This window comes from Taurulus bubalis, assembly GCF_910589615.1.
Source record: "Taurulus bubalis genome assembly, chromosome: 21".
Taxonomy (NCBI): Eukaryota; Metazoa; Chordata; class Actinopteri; order Perciformes; family Cottidae; genus Taurulus; species Taurulus bubalis.
The window spans coordinates 9,561,427-9,585,105 of NC_136609.1; the positions used below are offsets into that span (position 1 = coordinate 9,561,427).

A 23,679-nucleotide genomic window follows, 5' to 3' on the forward strand; every position below is an offset into this window, starting at 1 on the left:
TGCCGAGGTTACTCTGACAGACGCGGGTGGACGTCCTCTCTCCTGTGGTGCGGCTTTCGGCGCTGGCTGAGGTGGAGATGGAGGGAGGGAGAGAGAGAGAGAGAGAGAGAGAGAGAGGGAGAGAGAGACAGAGAGAGAGAGAGAGAGGGAGGGAGGAGGGGTGTGCTCTCAGACGAGCAGAGCGGCGGAGCGCCGAGAGCGCAGCGCCGAGTCCAAGACGCGCACTGCAGCGCCACGGAACGGGAGTTTGGCACCAAAGCGCGGCGCGTCACACCTGAGCACGAGCAGAGATGGGCAGCATTTATATTACTTGTATTTGATTGATACTTTTGAGTATTTTGTCATTTGTATTTGAAAGGGCTGATAAGAAATCGAACGTAATTTGTAACAAAAATACTTTAGAGTTGAGTCCTTTTGTATTTAAAATACTCAAAATACTTTCTCCACGAATCAAACAACAGTTCACTTATCAAGCTCCTTTTTGTTCTATTTAACACGACCCTCCCCTCTTTACCGGTGTACAACTGGTTTTAATTCTATTTTTTGCTTTTATAGTATACATACAGTAGGTCTAATGTGTGATGCTATTCATATGTGATGAATGTTTTCTTGTTGATACAAAGCCAAAGTTCACGGGCTTGAAGCCCCAGCCATTCTTCTCAGAGTCAGAAGGGTTTTGCCGCCATACTAAATACAGAATATCTCCTCAACCACAAGGGCTATTTGAATAATTTCAAAGGGTACTATGAAATAGCACTATGTGTTAACAGAATCCCTGCAAAGTTTGACTTTGATTATGTGAAGTTAAATATTTGTAGTATTTAATTTAGTGCACATTTCGTGTACCGTAGGTTTAGGTCCCTGAAAGTAAAAATGTCCTAACTTTCTTCCTGGACCTTGGACGCCTCTGGTTCCCCAACAGAGGGGCTCTGCTCAAGCAGATGCACCAATACATACCAAGCAAGGCCATGTGGAATATTGTTTCATCCATTAGTAAGTCATATTGCAGTTTTTTTTGCGGAGGCTTTGTCTGACAGTGGTTTTGGGGCAATTGGAGGATTCCGTAGGTTGTAAGCTTTCCAGAAAGGTGCACCAATCATGAAGCTTCAAGCTAGGGATATAACAATTGATATTTTCATAACTTGGGGAGCTCTCTCATATTTACGGTTGAATTGTGTTATAAACGTGTAAAATGGACTTATGCTCTTATACGGCCAGGCTTTGCAGTTATTTTTGCTTTGTCACGTCAGTGGCTTTGGTATCGATTCATGGGAGTAGGAGGACCTGGAGAGTGAGGAAGAGCTCCTGATGAAGAATTCTGCCCCCATTGTTGGGGGCGCTGCCATTCTGTAACTGTTCTTTCTTCGTGTGGGGTTCACCAGAGCTGTGTGTACATATATATATATATATGTATATATATATATATATATACACATATATATATATATATATATATATATATATATATATATATATATATATCTCATATATGTATATATATATGTATATATGAGATATGTATATATATATCTCATATATGTATATATATATGTATATATGAGATATGTATATGTGTATATATATATACATATATATATATATGTATATATATATACACATATACATATCTCATATATATATATATATATATATATATATATATATATATATCATAGGATGTATCCTCCCTCTCTACCTGTTTCCTTCCTTTCTGTTTCTGTGTACCAAAAGATTACAATTATGCAGCAGGCTGTGCAACACCAGCCAATGCACATCTTTTTATTTTATTTATTATATATATATATATATATACATATTATATGGCCCAAACCTGAAAGCTCTGCGATACCAAATTGTGAGAAAACGTAAAATCCAGAAAAAACTATTTCCTATATTTTGAATACAAAATACATGCATTGTATTTTGTTATATTTTCTAGCACCAGTATTTTGTATTTTATTTGAAAACATTTATTTGAGGGGTATTTTGTATCAAAATATATTTTGATGTATTTTTGCAGATCTCTGCAATTGTGTTTTATGATAGTGGATGGCAGAGATTGAGATCTGAAAGCCATGTGGAACACTTAGTCCAAAAAAGGTATATTTATCAGTGTGTGTAGCCGTGATGGATTAACCTCAGATTTACCTCGGGGGCTGCCGGGGCGGGCCGACGTGAAGCTCTGCCTCTGGCTCTCTGATGGCTCGATGCCAAGAATGGAAGAAGATCAAAAAAAAATGGGCTACGGACGCGCTGACTTGATTTAAACTTCGATATCAATCAATATTTATTTCACCAAAGATAGAAAAGGATGTACAAGTTACAAATGCAACCTCGAATGTACTTCAAAGAAAGCTGAGAAGATAGGAGAACGGAGGCTCCACTGAAAGTGCGGAGAAAAACTAATTCATTCAACTACACCAAAGTATATTCACCTCAAACGCAACTCTCCCAAAACTTATTATTCCGTTTCAAATTTCAACTCGAACCCCCCTCGTTTTCTTTCCTGTGTTACTTCTCCCTTTTCTCTACACTTCAGTCTTATCAGCCTCGTTTCCACTCATCCTCTGTCCTCACATTTTATCATCACTTTACTACAAGAAACACCATAGTTTGAACCTTTTCAAGTATTAACACTTGCCAAGCATTGATTATATATCAAGAGTATCTTCCCACTACACTGTACTCTTATGCAAGGTGGGTCACGGTCTCAAGCAGACACGTTCTCCTCCACCCTGAGCATCACTAGATTATATTAAAGAAATAAAACACACACATATCTTCAAAACTGCAGGCTGTCCAACAGGGTTGCCAGGTTGTAAAAACAACTGATATAAGATGTATTTTATATCTGGACAAAACAAAGACCACTGGCCTTATAACAGGCCTCTGCATATTAGATTAAAGTGGAATTATCCAACAACATCCTGTCCTTATCAAATGAGACGCAGACTCCTTCGCTCTCGTAGAGAAAGAGGAGTACGATTTGAGAGGAGCCGCCCAGAATAATGAAAGGCAGATGAACGTATTCAGTGATCTTTCTCTGGATGAAGTGGTTCTCCGTCATTGATCACCATGTTATTGGAGGGGTATTTCAGGCACCGCCTCTCTTCATTTGGGGGAGATGTCGAGTCGTGACGACTCCCCAGTGAATTATATCGACTGAACCGGTGCTCAGACTGATCCCTGACGAGTGTCTGCCTTCAACACCTGACAGACACTTCCACTGCTTTCAGTCCGCCCTCTCACTACGACATTAAACGAGGAAACCTGTGGGACGACTCCGCTGTCGAACAGACACACATTATCAATTCATTTCTAGGAATGCATTATTCCAGAGTGTTTTAGTCGCTATTCAAATTGTATCCCGTTTGAGCCGGCGCATCTTGAAACGTCTCCGCAAGCAGAGAGGAATTCAGGGCAGCCATTCAAACATCTCAATTGGCGCAAGTGTGCTCCAAGTCCGAGGCATATGTCCTTGGGTGTGTCTCGCACATTGTCAGTGTGTGTGTGTGTGTGTGTGTGTGTGTTGGGGGCGGAGGGACGCTCGAGTGGGAGCAACAGCTGCACAGCGGCTACGTTTTCTGGCCCCGAGGCTTTGCTCATTCCTTGACAGTCTCCTGAAACGCAGGAAAAACAATAAAAGAAAGTCCCCCGTTACTAAACACTTTTTTATTTTTAAGCCGTCTGTCTGTCTGCCGCTTGTCCAGAGACTCGAATGTCAAACAGTGATCCGTAAAATAAGACTGGAGGAGAGAGGAAAGCTCAATGTTCTTTCGGTCACCGGTGCCATTAAACATTAGCAGCTGTCTGTCGCCACCAGTACTGTCACACAAACAGCCTTGTGACGGCACTGATTAGAAGTTCATAAAAAAAAGGGTTCATGGAATAGTTTGGAGGAAATGAGCTTATTTATGTTCTCGCCGCAAGTGCATATCCCAAAATGAGAGGCCATTAATATGGATATTGATCGTCTGAAGGCACATACACAAGCAGGGCGTCAGCGCCGTCTGCAAGGCATTTATCGATTAAACATGCGGGCGATAAAATGTCAGAATATGAAAACAAAAACACCAATCTTCAGACGAACAAAACGAGGGGAAGGAAAAGAGCGTCTCTCACGGCTCACTCGCTCACACTTGACTGTGAACTCTGAGGATTGAGAGCCACCTGTTTGACGAGTGATAGACTCAACAGCTGCAGCGCCGCCTTGACCTTCAGCCAACACACGCCGCACACTCCGCTTTTGTTGTGAGGCAAACTGCACACACACACACACACACACACACACACACACACACACACACACACACACACACACACACACACACACACACACACACACACACACACACACACACACACACACACACCTATCTTCTCTCCCACTCCTACAATCGGCTCAACAGTTATAAACTGAAGCACCTCCCGTCTGGAAGCGCTAAAATCTTTTGTTCAACACAAACGCAAGTTTCGTACGACAACCGGGTCAAGGGGAGTTATTTCCTGCGATTTGCACGAGAAAGACAAACGTGGGAGTGGTTTTTTTCACATATTTATACACATTTATTGAACAAATAATACAATCGGACACATGTGAAAGTGTAAATGTGTGTGAGGAAGGTTACACAGAGGTCGTTCCTGGCTGGTCGGAGTCAGGAGGAGAGGGAGGAGCCACTTCTTCAAGTCTCGGCATCTCAACCTGTGCAAAATAAAGCCACACATATTACTTATTATTCCTAGAACAATGGCATCCCCCTTGAGACTGTTTTCTCTATTTGGTGAGGGTTCGATAAAGCAGCAACGGCCCTAAAAGTCATCTTTCAAAGGACATTTCTCCAGCGATGTTGGAGGGGCGTTTTGTCGCGTGGGCGGCCGTGTTTTGAGCGCCAGCTGGAGGCAGACGGGGGACATGCCTCCCCACCGCCTGCAGACGGCTCAGAACGCACCGCCCACGCCTCGCTGCTTTCATAACCCTGGTGGACAGAACACAAACATTTCTCATTTACATGCAGCGGATTGCAACACCGCGAGGTTTATTAATATCTCTTTGAAATAAAATAGGGTTGCAGGGCTACTGTAAAGGATTGGATGGGAAGGTGTTTCTGTTATTCTGTCCACATGGATCGAGCCTTTCAAGGGAAACTCATATTTAAATAAAGCAACAAACATTTTTGGGGAAAACAAACCAACATATCTATACAAACAATGTATATTTTCCATACCGATGAAATACCGACTACACAGTAACTTGCTGTCATCAACAGCGTTGACAAACATTTTTTTTATGTGTGAATACCTGATATATAAAGGCAGCTTTTCCAAATGAAGTGTATCTTGTAATTTACTCCAAGAAAAGGTGCACAGTAAAAAGTAAGACCCAAGTTGTTTTTATTATTGAAATAGCGACATGGCCTCTGCAATTTTCAAATCACAGGAGGCACAATATTTGTTCAAGGTGAAATGAAATATTGCGGTGCTGCAGAGATGACCAGTACATCATATTCTACAGAATGTTTCATAGTAAATCCAGAGCCCACAACTTGATCATTTTAAATGTTTTTCATAGAGAATGAGAATAATGATGAAACAATGATCTTTCCCTCTAATATCGCAATATCAGTCAAAATAACCGTAGTTAGACGTCTTTCCAAAACACTCGGGACAGAGAGGACAGGGCGGCTTGCTCTCAGTGTGGTGTGTGTGTGTGTGTGTGTGTGTGTGTGAGATACTATGGACCCGCGTCCTCTGAGACCATGGCAGCGGCGTCCTGCAGCAGGTCTGCATGCTAATCCTGTGCTCGTAAAAGAGCCAGAAGGACGTGATCTAAATGTCCTCCACTTGTAATGCGGCTACAACTCTCAGGTCCATTTGTCTTTAATAAAGTGTGATTTCAATTCCACGAATAACCACATGTGAAAATAAAATGTAGGCCACGGAGCACAGTTTGTCATCAGTTGCCAAATCAAGAGTGTCTATTAATGAGAACTTCTTTTTTCTTCTTCTTCTTCATTACGCAATCAGTGATGCACAGAGAATGCCAGAAAAGCTGCAGCAAAACATATTTCGCCTAGATGACTCCATCCAAAATTAACTCGTAGCCTAGTTTGAATTTGAAGAATTTATGCTTCTCTTTAGAGGCGAGCTTGGTTATGCTCAGACAGACGATTCGACTTTGTATCAATCCGAGTGTCACGGTGTACAACGTCTAGAATAAGAGCCTTGAACCTGCGGAGATTTAAAAATACTTCCTCCTTGGATCTTGAGTTAGCGTCGGTGTCTTTCATGTCGAGTTCTGAAAGCAGCAGTTTGTCCTTCGTGAGGAGAGTGAGACCTGCTTTTTCCTGAAGACTGCAGCCCACGCTGCGTCTCCTCTGTTTTTGCCAAAATATAAATGCAAAAGCAATAAAAATAGCCCCGTTAAATCCTAACCCCTGGCTACTTTGTGAAATCTGCAACGATGGCTGCAGCCGGGGAGCAAGCTGGCTGAATGTGGAACAAGTATCCATCATCCAGACCAGACCACTGTCTCCAGAGTAGGCCGCAGTGCTTCAGCTTCTGCTGTGAGGTTAAAACAAAAAAAAGAAGAAGAATAAAAGCTTTGTTCTTACCAGTTTCTCTGCCCGCTGCCTCAGTTTCCTCCAGACTGTGTGGTGAGCCTGCAGAGAGGAAGACAACGTGACCAGCAGGAACATGCAGACACCCATTACCTCCCCAACTGTCCTGTACACAAGGACAGGCTTTGATATTAGGAGAACAATCAAATATCAAATCTGTTCTGTGGAAACAGAGGTTTTATTAATAAACCACTGCAGACGAAACAATCCCATTTAAATTGACTTATTGACAGTAATTAAAACCTGAAATAGTTTGAACCAAAAGGTGTATATATTCATTTTTTTCATGTTAAAATGTCAATATTCATCTTTGAATTGACATTTTAAATAAATGTTTGTATGCCACAGTAATCTAGGTATAATCAATTGTCACGTGACATTGTGACCTTCATCTAAATCAGTTTCTTGTCCCAATAAAAGTGGGTAAGAAAAAGCTCTACTGGTAAGGTCAAACTACAACACAGCTAACAAACAAAAGGTTTTTATACTGGTTCGGTAAAAAGATGAAATAATGAATAAAAAAGCCAAACACACACATTGTCTGCCTTCAATGTGTTTCAGTGCCCCATATTATGTCCCCATATTCCACACACATCCCTACCTGCAGCTGCAGAGGCAGGGAGAGGCCCTGAGCTCGACGGTGGAGGCCCCAGGGCCCCTGCTGCAGGCTGTGGAGGGCCGTCACCTCGTACTGGGAGCACAGGCCTGTCCTGGCCACCAGGGGGCCCACACTCAGCAGCACATGGTCACCACATCTACAGAAAAATGATAATGGAAAATATAAAACATACAGCCTCCTTTGGATATGCATGATGTGACATCTAACAGACACTAAATTAAACCAAACTGTGTTCATGAAAACTCACCGGTGGAGCGTCACTGTGCCTTTGGGATTTTGTGCTGCTTTGTGTTCCACCTCTTCCTGTTTACACCTAAAGGACAGAAGTATGAAGTGAGAAAGAGGTACAAAAACTGTGAAAGTATCAGTGGCACAAAGTGCTGCTGCTCAGTCAGAAGTCGGTCTACCTGCTGTGTGAGAAGACCTCCAGCGCCACAGAGGGCGCCACCTCCAGAGGCTCCCAGGCCAGGTCGTGGTGGATGAGCTGCTGGGCCCCTCTGGTCAGAGACCGCAAGGACTCCTGGAGAGAAAATCCAGCCACGATGGTTTACAAGCACATCTCATAAACATGTTTATATAAAAGTATATGACATACTGCTAACACCCAATATGATTAAGTCGCTTATTTTTGCTAAAATATGACTTATATGACAGCATGAGGCAGAGTTTAAAGGAAGACGTTAGCACAACACTAAAATAATAACTGCATTTAGGTAAAGGAGTGGCTGGATCTTTGGAAACAGACACCTTTCTATTTGATTGATGTCAATACTGGAAAGTGTTTCCTTGGAAAGTAGACACAAACAAGCAAGTCCTGACTGGAGAGGCCTCAGTGACACACACACACACACACACACACACACACACACACACACACACACACACACACACACACACACACACACACACACACACACACACCTCAGAGGGAGTCCATGAGTCCAGCTGAGGGTCGAGCACCACATCACAGCAGAAAGCCCCTGAAGTGACTGCGTGGAAACAGATGACATGCGAGGAACTATGTTTAATCAGCCTTAATAATTCTCACTCAAACATAATAAGAACAGGCAAAGTTACTGCATCCAACTTTTAATTCCATCTAAAAAGTCGCTGGCAGAGACTACAGACGTAAAGAGAAGCTCCTCTACCTTCCACCTCCGGTGTGCTGAGCAGCTCCACAGTAAAGTCGTCTTTGAACGCCGTCTCCAGCACCTGGCCGAGCAAGGCAGCGCAGGAACGCCAATACGCCTGAGGGGAGACAAGAGGACACGCTGAATGACGTCAAACCCTTTTCATGATGTCGCTCGTGGATTTTCCAAACACATTGATCACAAAGACAAGTAGATTAACAAAAAGATGACAGATTTTGGGAAGCTTTGAAACATCAGACAGTTTATTTGTTGGGGTTATGTGATTTCGTTGAGACTCAGAATAAGTGGAAAGAACAACAAGCCAATGTAAACTCTGTTCATGGAAAATGAAAATTCAAGCTAAACAATCCAAAACTCTAGAAGATACCATGTGGACTTGGCTAACTCATTCCTAATACATGAAGAAAAAGCAGGAGATACTTAACATCCACAAGATTAGACATTTAATTAAATAAAATAAACGTGTGTTGTTTAGTACCTGGTTGGCCAGCACTGGATTGCTGTCTTTAAACGTGAGCAGAGTGAGGGAGCAGGACTGGGTGAGGGGCTGGTGGAGAGACCACGGCTCCCCGTCCACCAGGGCCAGAGCCGAGTTGGTCACGTGATACTCTGTCAGGTCTGAGAAGAAAACACACAGGAGTTCATCAGAGTGCAAACATAATATTCATCTATGGCTAAACATGCAGCAATCCACAGATTGTGGATGGTGCTGTATACAACACCTGGCGAAAGTTATATTTTTAAAGTTGTGGAAAATCACACACATTTCCCACCTCTCCACACAGATCAATCTCGCACGCAGCCTCCCTTAAACTCACGTCTAGCACAGCTCAGTGGCGTGGACATCCCTTTGTTCATGATGAGCATGGTCCCATCCAGCCCCGGGCCCTGCATGGACACCTCGATCTTCTCGATGCGAGGATACAGAGCCCTCTGCCTGGCCTGCTCTCTGGAGAAGACGGCACTGCGCCGGCTGCGGACCTCGGTGGCCGGCGCACGCGCAGCCGTGGCGGCAGTCGCAAGGCCTGAGGAGGAGGAGGAGGAGGAGGGAATGAATGACAACCCAAAATGACAGCAGAGGATTCTCCATCTTTTATACTTTTAATCTTATGTCATGAAACTACTTTGTTATTGGTGTCAAAGCAACGTCATCAGGGTTATCTGGACTCAAATAAGTTTGAACAATAAGTCTGTGTTTCTAAGAAGGAACCAAACAAACTGTGGAGTTGCGTTCAAGTGTTTCTGGATCATATTAGATCAAAGTCAGGATATGCATTTGGTTTAAATGTATAACTCATATAGTCAGCATATAGCATGCACACAATTAAGACAGACAAACAACGTGTGTTTAAGGTAATTACTGCCTGGTATTAGAATACCTAAGGTCGTGTTGGTGATTATACAGGTAATCCAGATGAAGCTGGGGATTTAAATAAACTTAATTTCGGAGTTGAACAATAATGCAGCGTATTGAGGAGTCTGCAAACTTTGCGGTATTTGAGACTAAAGACCCAGGTTACTATATATCCTAATTTACGACTTTTAACACATTTCTACTCACATGTTTAATCTACATTTCTACGTCAAAGCTGTGTAAAGCTGACCACTTTAACGGCAGACATGTTGGCCTGTCATGGCAGGAACAGCACAGGTGTATTTACTAAAACTAATCACGGCTGCGCTCCATTTCCGAGGAGGTCCTGCTAGCTAACTAGAATAGCTTACTTGCACCTAATAGAACAGTGACGTCGTTAATGTAATTAATCACACATTTACTACTTTGTTAGGTCTAAATGTAAAATGTCATTCATCAAAGATCTATATATGAAGCTGCAAACTATAATTTCCACCTAGTTAGCTCACATGCTAATGCTAGTTAGCTACCAGTTGACGTTACTCACGGCGCTGGAGAACTTGACAAACAGTCCTGGTCACCATTGTGAAGAATATTTATATATTTACATAAAAAAAAAACAGAAAAATACACAAGGGCAAATTGCTAAATGTTCGTCACTTGCGCCTCTGTTTGAAGGACGCCATGCCTGTTTAGTGTGCAACGAACATTTCGGTCCGGGTAGGAACTGTAATCAGTGGCTGGAAAGGTCCGTGTGACCGAGAGGACGAAGCGCAGTTCCGGTTTATAAACAGCAGATGTCGCTGTTGATCAATATTTCAATGTAGCCTTATGTAAAGGAAACCCTGCAATATTTCTTTGTATGCTGTAGCTAGAGAGAGTGAAAAACAAAACCTCCATCAGCATCGTTTTCATCAACAGACTTTAACAACATAATATGTCTCTGTATAATACTTATTTGATATTTCTTTCGGCACATGTACAAAAGTTTTGATATTTATCACGTCACTACGATTTATTTCTGAATTACCTCATTCTGTTGCCTAAATGTTGACAGACTGTTGCTTTTACTCTGATTGGATGGAATCCAAAGTTATGATCTTGGCTCTAAAGTCTCACATGTCCCCAACTTCATCCTCTAATGGACTCTAATGGTATTCAGAATTTGACAAATGCTCATTGGGTTTTTCAGGACGCGAATCAGCAGTAAGTGTTGGCACTAATGGCAGCAGCTGGGGCAGCAAGACGCCCCGGCCAGGGAACGCAGCCGCAGCACCGAAACATCATAAATCATCTGGACGCAGGAGCCAGATTACCGCTAAAGAGCAGCGCTGAAAGGAGAGTTTCACAATGAGTGCCAATCTAATGACCTCTGGAGGTCAAAGTCAAAGAAGAGAGAACTCCAAAGTGGTAATCGGAAGCTGTTTTTACAATTTAAAGAAAAATACTTTACTGTCACACAAAATCACTACTCAACAACAAACACACATGGACACATTTGTGCATAAAGATTTATTTTTTGTTGAAAATAAGTGTTTCTCACATTGAACCACTAACATATCTGATGTGACTTTAAGATAAAAGAACTATACATTGACACTGATGTTCACTTCATACAATGTAACAAGGCATTTGTATCATCTGTAAGGTGTAAAGACAAGTGTCCGGTTGATTGTTCCATCAGTTGATTGATTGATACTGTCTCTTTGGGTGAGGTCGGTTGTACTCGATGTCGGTGTGACGGTACAACTTCATGCACACATCATCCACAGTATGTCAACATTTGGGATCTTCTGAGTGAATTTCCCCAAAGGTGCGGTTCCCTTTTTTTTTTTAAACATTCTCTCATCTAGTCATTCATTCATATTTAGGCGGGCCAGCTGGGAAATTGACCTCCAGTGCGACTCCGTCACAGTGGTGTTACTTGACATCCGTTTCAGATGCCTGGTGACTGGTCTTGCGCTGTCGAAAAGAGTCCCAGGAGTGCAAAAAGAAAAAGACGAGCAGAAGAGAAGAGGACCAATAAAATTGCGGAGCACACTGCCATCCCTGCTTGGACCTATGGCTGGTTTCCCAAAAAGCTGTTTAGCACTATGATCCTCTTTGCCGATGGCTTTTAAGATGGTTTTGGCACCGTGCTGCCTTTGGGAAACCCTGAACGTTTGCTCCTGTTAATCAGGAGGACGGTGACGAACGTGGGAGGTCGAGAGTCTTTTTTTTAATTCTTCTTTCAAGGGAGAAATCCACCCTATGTCCGAAGAGTGATGAATGTTGAAGTTGAATTTCCCCTGAAAATCCTCTCCCGTCTACTTCGGCGTCCGTTAGGGATTTCCTACATTTCCCAGAATGCACCGGCCTAAACTGCTTGATAAAGAAAGCAGCTCTAAACAGTTTCAGAAAGAGTGGATTTTCCCTTTTAAATCCCTCCACCTCCAATCTATCTAACATGAATTAATTAGCATTCTAACTGCCGACCGCCCTCCCGTCCATCGCCGCTGCCGGCGGGCTGCTACTGCACGCTGCAGGCGGGGCAGCAGGCCTCTCTCCGGTCCGGCAGGGGGCAGAAGTCCATCTGCCTCACGATCTCGGCGAAGAGCTCGTCCACCATGGTCTTGCTCTTGGCCGACGTCTCCATGAAGGGGCAGCCCCAGTCCTCGGCCAGCGCCTGGCCCTCGCTGGGGGACACTTCCCTCTCCTCCTCCAGGTCCACCTTGTTGCCCACCAGCACCACCGGCACCTGCTGATACCTGGAAAGGAGCGAGAGAGCAATATCAGAGGAGCGCACATCTGGAAGTGGCTGCCTGCTCCCCCGCTGGGCGCGTTTTGTTTCAGAGACTACAGGAACTTCCTGCTACCTAAGGGAAATACGGGAGGGAAAGAAACAGACTAAACTCTGTGTGTGTGTGTGTTGTTGGCCTACATACTGTATTTGTTAGATGTTGAAACAATAAGGGGGTTTGAACAATGCACAATGGAGCAAGAGGAGAGGGGTAAACAGTTCCAGCTCCCCAGGAGGCCTCCATCCCTCCCTGGGTGTCGAATACCAGTGGGCGGTCCCGTCATCAGGAAAAATAATAAGAACTGCCGCGATGCCCTGTTTATTCCTGGAGACGGGTTATACATGCGAGCTGCACGTTTAATGGCTTCCAATTCTTGTTTAAAATCGTTAGCCGCCCACTTTGCGTCACTTCCATCACGCGCTAAGCATGTCTTAACGGATCAAAAGCCTTCTTCCCCCAGCGTGTGGCTCACGATCCCAGTCCTCCTCCATCCATCAATACAAGGAAACCAGGCCGGGGAGAGTAATGGTATAGGTTATTGAATAATTGAATGAAGCTAATGTGCTGCTCTCACATGGAGGCACATTGAACATGGGCCTCGTACCTTTGAAATAACTATTTTCTACATATCTACAGCTCGAGCTCCTGTTTATGCATTTAAACAGCGTGTCATGTATTGGCATGGAGAGAAAAATGTATAAAAGCTAGAGACAATTCCCTCCAACACAGGAAGTCAAGGTTTTCTGTGAGGAGGTTTTTGCAATATGGAAAACAGAGACTATTTCTGGAAACAAGTAGTTCCATTAAGTGATTGTGTGGAGGAGCCAGGGTGCTGGTTGTTCCAGCACAAAGACGGTGACTTTGTTCAGGTACTAGATATTTCATTTCAGTGAGACGCCCTTCATGTTTTCTCTGATTAAATAACTACGGCATGTCAATTACTGACGGCATATATTCTCACAACAGGTAATGGCGCAGACCACCTAATAGCCTCGACCATCAGTCACTCCTAAGTGCATCCCGAGCCCGGCTTATTGATCTGCTGGTGCTATTGAGAAATGAGCTCTTATCTACAAATTGGTGGGCTGCTGCCACGCCGCTCGAGCTGAGGCGCGGAAAAGAGAGAGAGGCTGGAGGAAACGAGTGCAGGCAGCCGGGTGGAGGACACTTGTGGACCTGCTGAAGCGTCCTTGAGCAAGACGGCGAGGCCCTGCCGGCTCGACTCCTGACCTTTCCTGAGGGAATCACAAGAGAGCGGTCGCCTCCTCCTAAAAAAAAAACCCGGTGCAAATGGGAAATGATTACAAATAATTCCAGAGGCTTCTTCCTAATTGGTCGGCAAACGTGCTGTGAGACTGCCAAGCGGGGGGAAAACTCGCTCAGGAACATTTTTCAAATGTCAAAGACTTCCCCGGAGCGTGACATTTTCCCTCACAGCCACCGCACACACACACACACACACACACACACACACACACACACACGTCAGCTGACCTCAGCAGGACAGGCATCTCGCACGGCCGGGTGTGTTTGGGAAAAGAAGCGGTCTAGAGGGTGTGAAGTGTGAACGAGGAGCAACGCACAGACAAATGCAATCTGACAGCCTTGCAGGAGAAACTCTATATATAACTACAAAGACACAGGGAGAGCCAGCTTCTCCAGGGTGGGGTGGGCCGGGTGGGACACAGATTGTTTGTTGCGGCATCAAACCAGCGCTCCCTCCTCGCCACATGAGGAGGAACTCAGACTGCTCAACACGGCACGAACAGAAGGCGCCCTGTGGGGAGTTATAGGATGATAGCATGCATTATTGAAGGATGCGTCACTCAGCGTTTTGGGTTAAAGAGTGAACTTTTGCTCAATGTCAGAACCATCTCTACCTACTATAACTCTATGTGTTATATTGTTTTTTTCCCCCAATACATTTTTACATTAAGGGTTTACATATGAAACCCATTATTAACTTTTAAAATGTGATTTATTGTTAGCTAGCACGATAATATGTCAATTAGGTGTTTTCAGCTTGCTCTGCTGCCCCCAAGTGGCCAATAAAAGCAGCTTTAAATACGTCATGTTCATAATATAGTTAAAAGCTGTAAGGTGGGTCATTTCTTGTGAAGTATTGTTAGTTTTTCCCTCATAAATAAATGATATGAATACTTGTATGAGAGGTTAAATTGACTCCACAAAAAAGGATGCTACCTGTATATCGTGGCTTTTTTGAGGTGCGGCTGCTTTCCCTCTCCGTACTGTATGAATATGAAGCAGGAGGAAATCACAAACATTGCTAACTTGGTGCAGCACAAGAGTTGGCAGCCGCGCGCTATCTGGGAATTAACAACACAGTTGGAATGTGCTTGCGTTGCTCGGCTGAAACGACCAGCTGTGTGAGAGTGCGGCTTTTTGTTTAAAAAAAAAAAAAAATTGAAGTGGGAGACGAGTCACGTTGGAGTTCCTGGAACAGGCAACAGCAGGTGGCTGACAGCTGATGCAATTAAACAGAGATATGGATGTTCAAATGTGCATTGATTTCCACAAAGCTGCTGTAAAAAACGAGCCGAGAAGACGCCGCTGCGTCCTAATTAATGTGTGGAATCCGGCCCGACTTTTGCTGATACGCTTTTGGCCTTTACGTGTGTGAACAAAAAGAAAAAAGCCTCTGGAGGGTGTTATTCCCACTGTTGGTGGGGGGGAGGAACACATAAAACCTCCCACACACAGAGACATAACACACACACTTTTTCCACTTAGCCTGAGGGTACGACCGCCTTACTAAGGCTAACTGCTGTGCTACATACCGATACAGTGACATCGCTTACCCGTTTTCACGAGAAACACAAACATCACAACAAAAGGCCTCTCGTGAAGACGTGAAGCCCTCGGACCCTGCAGCCGCTCCTCTTTGTTGCTCCCTGCATCTGCACTTAATTAGCAACCGAGGAACCCGCAGAACCCGCAGAACCCGCAGAACCTGCAGAACCTGCAGCGCCTCCACTGTTGGATCTCCCCAAAGGGTGTTGACTGCTGGAGAAGAGGAGGGCAAGGAAACACGGTAAGATGAAGAGACACGGAGGCCTGCACAGCAGATGGAGAAGGTCTTTGGAGTCTTTTTTTTTTTTAATGGCGAAGCTTCATTTCCATCTTTAATGGTGCAGCCCAGCTCTTTCCAGCCGTAAAGGCCGCATGGGAGTGGAGTCTTATAATTACTTGTATTACTCCCGCTGTTCAGTGCCGTTAAAACGAAGACAACAACTCAAGGTAGGAACATAAAGGGGGAAACTTTTAACGTGATCAATGTTCCGGATTCTTGAAGCCACCTACGAAGCTCCGGTCGACTACACTGGAACCGCAATCCAGAGGTCTGGAACCAGCTGGCAGACTACAGACCCCCTTCAGTCTTCCAGAGACTTCCTGTTGCAGATAAATACACACAGGCTTTGTCGCTCTGTAAACACTCTTTAGGATCTGGAATCATTTCTTCAGTTCTGTAGTTTTGGCTTCAAGTGATCATTATCTGAATGTGGGGAAATCCCAGCTGCAGATCAAGGCAGTGAGATGTGTTTTCCATCCCTGAGGGGTCCCGAGGTGAGAAAACTAAAATCTGCTGCACTAATGAAGTTGATTTTTTCTTCTTCTTTTAATTGTGATATTTTGACCTCCTCTGGATTCCTGTGAGGCGCCTTTAGAGAGGAACATCTATCGATGTGCTCGCTTGTGACAACACATTGACCTCGTCCTTTTAAAGAGTCTGAGTGGATTATGAGATCGGATTGGAACGACGCACAGATGTGTCAACAGATGTGCGAGAGACTGTGACGACCGGCAGAGGATGGCGAAGACCACTCGACACGGACCGCATGCCAACAAAGAGCGCTTCACCGGTGGCTTTCCTTCCCTCACATCGGGAACCAGGCCTGAACACAACCCTCTCCAACTTGATGGCGAACACTAAAAGCCCCCCGAGGTCAGGAAGTTTGTACCTCCACCAGAGTGGCCCCTGGGACGTGTAGTTTTGGTCCCACTCAGCGGCGCGCGACGCTCACCTCCTGCTATTAGACACAGCATCAGTGCAGCGTGAAAACGCAGCTCGAGTGCTTTGAACGTGGCCTTCCTCCTGCAGAAGTATTAGATCTTTGGAGGAGGCGGAGGAGGGGGGGGGGGGGGGGGGGGGGGGCCGAGGTGCTTGAGTCCACAGAGGGCAAAGTGTGTGGAGATTGCACGCTCCTGCGAAAATATACATCAATTATGCACGTATGTAACGAAAAGCACAAAATTTAATCATCGCGGCAGCGCGTGGAATACAGATTTCCTTAAACAGTTTTTATGCAGGAAAAAAACAAAAACAAAAAGTCTTCATGCTAAGCTACGCTAACTGGCCCCCTGGCTTCAATTAACGGCAGTGCAGGGGCGAGGGAGTTGTCGATCTTCTCAGTCAACTCCCGGCAAGAAGGCGATATTTCCCAAAAAATGTCCAACGACTCCTCTTAAGGGTGTTTCCTGCTTCTCGCTGCACCTCCTCAGACAAACATACGGAGACACCTGCACCCACCCAGGGTGGAAACATTCAGGGTCCCACAGCGTTCCCGTGACTCCCCGCCCCCCTGCATGAGCATGCTGGTTTATACGTCTCCCTAATGGAGGCCTGATGTCTTCTTGGCTTCCGACCCAACACAATCCCATTAAGTTCTGGTGAGTGGGCACGCACTATATCTCCGTGTGGCGCTCTCTGCTGCTGCTGGCTCAGCAAGACGTTTGGGAGGAGGGAGGCTGATCTCATGGGCGCCGCTAATGAGGACCAGGAGAGGATTGTGTTTGTTTTATTAAAAGATGGACGCCCTGTGGACGGCCGCATATGTTTAAATGACCAAGCCCCGCCCTCGCTGTCCTGAGATAAACCAAGAGCGCTATTGTCTCTGCACTGTGCAATAATTTGGTCCTCTGAGACGCTTTGTGTTAGGAATTTACACAACTAAATATATCTCTGTGCTGCAGACACACAGTAACGACTTCAAACCCAGAGCAGTGTGAAATAAAAGCATGAAATATTCATAGATATACACTTGAGGACAGCGGAGGCAGCCGCCCGGCTCAGCCGTATCCATCATTACATATATATATATATATTTTTGTTTTCAAAGGAGTTCCCTCTCGTGCGCTCCTCGTCCTCGCTGCACCTTCGTCAGCACGTGACGCTCTCCTGCTTCCACTCGGCCGGTGACGTCCGGAGCATTCGGTCCACTCCGGGAGAGAGAGGGAGGAGGGGGGGGGGGGGGGGGGGATGGAGGTGAGAAGCACTGCACCAAAACCGTGCAGGTTACATTAGGAATGACACAATGTGCAGTTGGATAAATACATGTTTCCCATTCTAGTGATGAAGAGAGGGAGGACCAATCGGAGGAGAGAGGAGACAAAGAAAAGAGGCTAAACTGACCCCAGAGCCCTCAGCTTCGCCTCTTTTCCTAGGGGTTGTGAGCCGGACTACTTCTCGGACCGGGAGCAGTGACTTCCCGGAGTCTCCGCTGGTTGCTTGGCAACCTGGCGGCGATGACGAGACTCCTCCTCCGCCCCGGGTTCACAAATGGCACACGGGCAGACAGAGGCTGTGTTTTAGTTCCTTTAGAGGCGATGATGTAGTAATTAGTGAGGAGGCTTTACTATTCCTTTAAATGTGTTATTGTATTCCTTCCCTGTTAGTTTGGGGCGTTGCTCACATATGAATATGATGACCGGTGGAATGTGAACCTGACACACACACACACACACACACACACACACACAATGGCCCCTTTAATACTTATATGTTTGCCTTTTGCAGACAGAAGATTCAGATGAAAACAAAAGCTGAAATGATCCACATGGCACCAAAACAGCAACATATATAATCTTTTCCAGCCCTTCTGACGTTACAGGCTGTGTGACAACACACAGACATGTCACCAGCAGAAGGAGAGACCACAGTTTCTCCTCCCTCTCCCTCTCCCTCTCTCTCTCTCGCTCCCAGCCCTGAGATGAGCTCAGTGGATTTGTTGAGTAATGGACTGAACTGATCAAAGCCATCCAGAGTTAGTCATGTGTGAGAGACAAGAGGATATGAAACCCAGAGAGGGTTCAGCGGGTTGCTGTATGACAGGTGAGCCGCAGCTGGGCCTCTCATGAAGAACATATGAGCTGCTTTCTCACGCTGGAGGGAGGGAGGAAGAGGGGGGGATCCAGACAGGGAGGAAGAGGAGGGGAGCTGAGAAGATGCAAGGATGAGGACCGACACTATAAAAGAATAAATACAAAGAGAATCCCACATTTGGGTCGTGGCTCTTTAAGTAGGACTTGTAGGGGCCCTCGGGGCACCCCAGCAAGATGAGGACTTTAATTGTATTTAACAATAAATCAACGAGTATAATCATAACCCTCCATCCCACTGACATGAGCAACTTTTAGTGTCCATATAGAGACTTCAAAGGGCCTAAACCCATGCATAACCTCATCCCTATTGCATCACAATACACAAGACAATGGTTTTTTATTTATTTATTTAATATAAATATATAATAGAAGCGGGCATTGTCTCACCTTTTCACCCGGATGATCTGGTCTCTCATGGGCTTGATGTCCTGAAAACTTTGCTGGTTGACCAGACTGTAGACCAGGATGAAGCCCTGGCCGTTCCTGATGTAAAGGTCCCGCATGGAGGCGAACTGCTCGGTGCCGGCCGTGTCCAGGATCTCCAGCACCGACGGAGAGGAGTCCACCTCGATCTCCTTCCGGTAGAAATCTTCGATGGTCGGGTCGTACTTCTCGATGAACGTCCCGGTGACGAACTGCACGGTCAGGGCGGACTTCCCCACCCCGCCGCTGCCGAGCACCACCACCTTATACTCCCGCATAGCGCGCGCGCGGACCTGAATCCGGGCATGCAAAGAGGGGAACCAAGCCTTCAAAAGAAGCGCACCCCCTTCCGCGCACGGCTGGTCTAGACTCGCGCTATGCAGCCATGGCCCCGGGGTTGAAACGAGACGCTCTTGCAGTTGCGGCCGGGATGCTGGAGCATTGAGCGCCGGAGACGCACAGCCGCTACTGAGAGGTTCCCACGCTACCTTGCAGGGACGCCGTTCCGGGGGCATCCATAATGCAACGAGGCGTCGGCGTGGTAGGAATGAGATCGGCTATTATTAGCAGCCAGCAGACGGCACATCTTTCTGTGGGCCGACGGAGAGAAGGAGGATGCCGCTGCATCTGTCTGCACAGTGGGGTACAGTTAAAGGCAAAGAGCCTTTTTATCCTCACTGCTAAGAGTCCACGCCTCTGGAGTCGGTGCATCCACTGGATGTTACTATTTCCTGGGATGTATGGGAGGTGATTAGTGCCACATGGAGACAGGGGAAGGATAGGAATATTTAGCAAGCTTAGCATAACAGGGAATTCAGATTTAAGGGTTTTCATTTAGGGAGCGACGGGTGAAGTGGGAGCAGTTTTTAATTGCACTTAGAAATGACAAATATATGTCATCCAGCACCTGCGTTGCCTGTCAAAGAAAATAGTTACACATCTCTGATGCAAATGCAAATGCAAAAACAAAAAATGTTGTGTTAAATGCCAGAACATATCAATATAAATGAATAAAAGATCACGGTCGACATTGTGGTATGAAACTGAAAATCCTGTCCCACGCACCGGACTCTGTGGCTCCCTAAGGTCACGCTATCGCTAGAGGGCTTAGTCACTGGAACATAAACACGTTATTTTGGGGCCTTTTTTCTAAATGGACTGATGGTGGTGACACAGTTGTCATGGAAGCTGCTCGGGAAACCGCCGGCTGAGCACCAATCAGATGACGGGAAGAGTCGCTCCCGACGAGTCTCTGAGGAATCTCTGCATGTGCATGCCAGCGGCGCTTAAAGTTTGTGTCTGAAATCATGAAATATGATATCTGAAATGTCATATTATGAAGGTTAGGCAGTTTGTTCTTTTTTTATTTATCATCATTTGAGTAAAACAGCAGGTTGATTAACAGATTTACTTGAACAACTAGCGCCTTGGCCATTAATGCAGTGGTATTATTAACCCCTCATATCATTCTCACTTTACTTTACTCAAACACATTTCCCACTGCAGTAGCAGGAAATGACATGGGAAGCTAAAAATGAAAGCGCTTGCTGGTCCCAGTCCAAGGCCGCATCATTACGGTGGTTCTGTGATTCTGTGGTTACTTAACATGGAGGCCTGAGACCTGCTTTCATGGACGCAGCATTAACTTCTTGTCATAAGTCTTTTATGGAAGGGGTTCCCAAAGTGGACTTCAGGGACCAATAAGGGTCCTTAAGGCCCGGCTCAGTTTTACAGGAAGTCACGTGACACAAATCAGAGATCCAGACCAAACATTTATTTGATTTTCTTTATTTCTTTCTTTCAATAGATTTTACACTATCTTGCTGGAACCAAAGAAACATTTGACTATAGAAACATAAAATAGCACAAAATATATGCAAAAGAAAAAGAAAAAAAGAATACATTTAAAAATTATTACATTGAAACTATAAATCCGATGAGGGTCTTCTTGACAATTGTGTCTTGATGTCTTTATTTGCTGGCGGGGCACACTGCAACAAGGATGGCACAGCGGTCACATTCAGTGTAGCGCCCTCTGCTGGCTAAAGCTGTGAGTTACACGCTCCAAACTGGTCCATTGAAAGGCAATGGGACAAAAAGATCTCACTCCAGATTTGGGAGAACAGAAGAGAAGATCGATGACTGTTCAGTCTGCCGCCAGCACACACACACACACACCTTTTGGCCTTTTGATGTGCACGTTAAAACCCGGAAAAATGATTTCAGATAAAGATACACATTTGAAAATAAATTGAGAAGGGATTTGAGAAGAGAGACACGGTCAAGTCTCTTTAATAAACTTCGTAAGAGCTCTTAAAAACATAAAACCTTAAGCACGATGGACTCAAGATAAGGCAAAGTGTTTGGATAAGCTGAGTCTGCTCAGTTGACCAACTGCTCAGAAAGTGCTTACATTTTTCTTTTTCTTTCTCCATCAGTCAATCATTGCCGACACAATTTAAAAAAAAAAAACAAAAAAAAACATTACACCTCAAGAGGATTCCATACACAAGGGCATTGTGGGTCACCAAATCAGGACATTTTGTGTACAGACTTTTTTTTTTTTTCTTTCACTAGAAACATTCAGTACATTATGGTTTAGTAAGAAAAGAAAATGTTGTTTTTTCATGCAACATGTTGAATTGAAGTTATTCACCGGTGGTCTCTGCTTTGACTAGCAGGGTGCAGGAACCTCACAACCCTTTAAAGGGAATGAAAAACAGATCACATCTTTAAACAATATGAAAAGTGCAATCCTTAACTCTAGTGATACATACGCCTCGAATAAAATGTCTCAGTGTGGAACCTATAAAGGTCCTTTGTCAGGGGAAGAGTTGTACTTCTGAACTTATCCATTTATAGATTATTTAGTTCTTATATATATATATATTTATATATATATAATCTATGTAACATTGATGACTTTAAATCTATTTAAGTGTTACGGTCACAGCACTACACGGGCTGTTTTATCTGCTAATGAAAATATTAGGTCATTGTCATAATCTCAGTGAAGAATAAGAAATGTTCATATCCTCTTTACAATCTACCTTGTGTACAGTGTTCTAGCAAAGAGAAACAAAAAAACAACTTAACATGTCATTTACAAAAATACCGAACTTTAGTAATTGCAACATTTGTTTTGCCACAGCAACAACTTAATATTGTTATGAAATACTATTATACTAGAGTGAAAAGTACATCTTTTTTTAAATTTTCTGCTCTTTTTTTTTGGTAAAATGTCATCTATACAATAAACATTTTTTTTTCTCCCCCAACAACACAAGCAACTCTATAACTATGCTCATTACTGCAACACTGTGATCTTTTTATCAACGAGAAGGCAAGAAAGATCCAGTAGCTTTCCATTGGTGGGCTGACTTTTAAGCCCCGCCCCCCCAGACGTGCGCGACTTCTCATTCGCTGACCTGACAGGTTAGATCTTGAAACGACCAACCACGCAGAACTAGCACAATAAATTACATTCATTTCAAAATAGAATAGTTACCGACATTGTTTTTGACTAAAATTTGACCAAGAGTAACATAAGATAAATTACGACAAAATAAAAGACTTTCACCACCACCACAGATATTACGTACAGGTCCGAATGCGTGTGGAGACAATCAGCGTGAAGGAAACCAACGCTGACAATCCACAACCATACCGTGGATTGTCAGTGTGAATCAAGCACCATGAAATTACATCAAGATGTTTTTTTGTTTTTTGAATAATGGGAAATAAGATTTAGTGAAATCGTGCTTTTCAAAATAATGAGTGGGCTGGACTACAAATAATCGAATAGTGCTTTTGGCGGGAAGACAAATGATTGTTCTGGAGGTGGAGGTGGTGGAGGGTTCAAGGGGGTTCAAAAATACCTTGATAATAGACACAACACAAAATTTAAATAACTTTGAATACATTTCTAGAACCATGAATATAAACTCTCAAAATAAGAGACACTTTACATACATTACACAGTTTACAATACATTTTTTTGTCTCACTCACATTCCTCATGTAAACTACTCAAACCATGGTCAGAAACGATGGTACACCATGAAAGTCACCAAACATTCTACAAAGCTATGTTTTGATTTGTCGGTTCTTTAACTTCTTTTGCTTCGATAAAGTCACTTGTGATGTCGATGAACGGCCACCGGGGGTTTCCAGTGGTCGATTTTCGCGAAAATGGGATGTCTTTCCCCACGAAAAGTCCTTCCAAGCTCCTGACAGCCGGCGGCGTCGCGTCCGTGACTCCAAGTGATACACTCTGGATGAATGTGTTGTTGATGAGCATTTTTTTAGGCACTTCTACAGTTTTCTAAAATGGAACAGGATTATCGGTGATAGTAGGGTTGGACAGGACAACCGACGGTCACAGATAGCCCTCCAGTCGAAGTTCAAGTCATCTTTTGCTTGACGAGCGTCGTCAAATGCACCGTTTTTTTTTGTTTGTTTGTTTAGTCTTAGCACTTTAGCCCCGCCCCCCACCCCTCCCCCCCTATAAGAAGAAACCCCTCCAACCAGGCCTGGTGTTGTCATCACCTGCTCGA

At 44.5% G+C, this 23,679-nt stretch overlaps 2 protein-coding genes across 2 annotated transcripts; both read right to left on the reverse strand.

The window, feature by feature from the left end:
- Positions 1-4,571: 4,571 nt before the first annotated feature.
- mrpl39 (mitochondrial ribosomal protein L39) lies at positions 4,572-10,412 on the reverse strand. Its single transcript, XM_079236945.1, has 10 exons — positions 10,289-10,412; positions 9,206-9,412; positions 8,866-9,005; positions 8,385-8,484; positions 8,158-8,225; positions 7,644-7,756; positions 7,484-7,549; positions 7,219-7,372; positions 6,612-6,659; positions 4,572-4,702 (listed from the first exon to the last, which is right to left on the reverse strand). The coding sequence occupies exons 1-10, from the start codon at positions 10,323-10,325 to the stop codon at positions 4,625-4,627; spliced, it is 1,011 nt and encodes a 336-aa protein (XP_079093071.1). The 5' UTR covers positions 10,326-10,412; the 3' UTR covers positions 4,572-4,624.
- Positions 10,413-11,248: 836 nt separating this feature from the next.
- On the reverse strand, positions 11,249-19,428 carry LOC306752819 (ras-related protein Rap-2a-like). Its single transcript, XM_079236625.1, has 2 exons — positions 19,089-19,428; positions 11,249-12,488 (listed from the first exon to the last, which is right to left on the reverse strand). Exons 1-2 carry the CDS (start codon positions 19,400-19,402, stop codon positions 12,251-12,253), a joined length of 552 nt encoding a protein of 183 aa, XP_079092751.1. The 5' UTR covers positions 19,403-19,428; the 3' UTR covers positions 11,249-12,250.
- Positions 19,429-23,679: the final 4,251 nt, after the last annotated feature.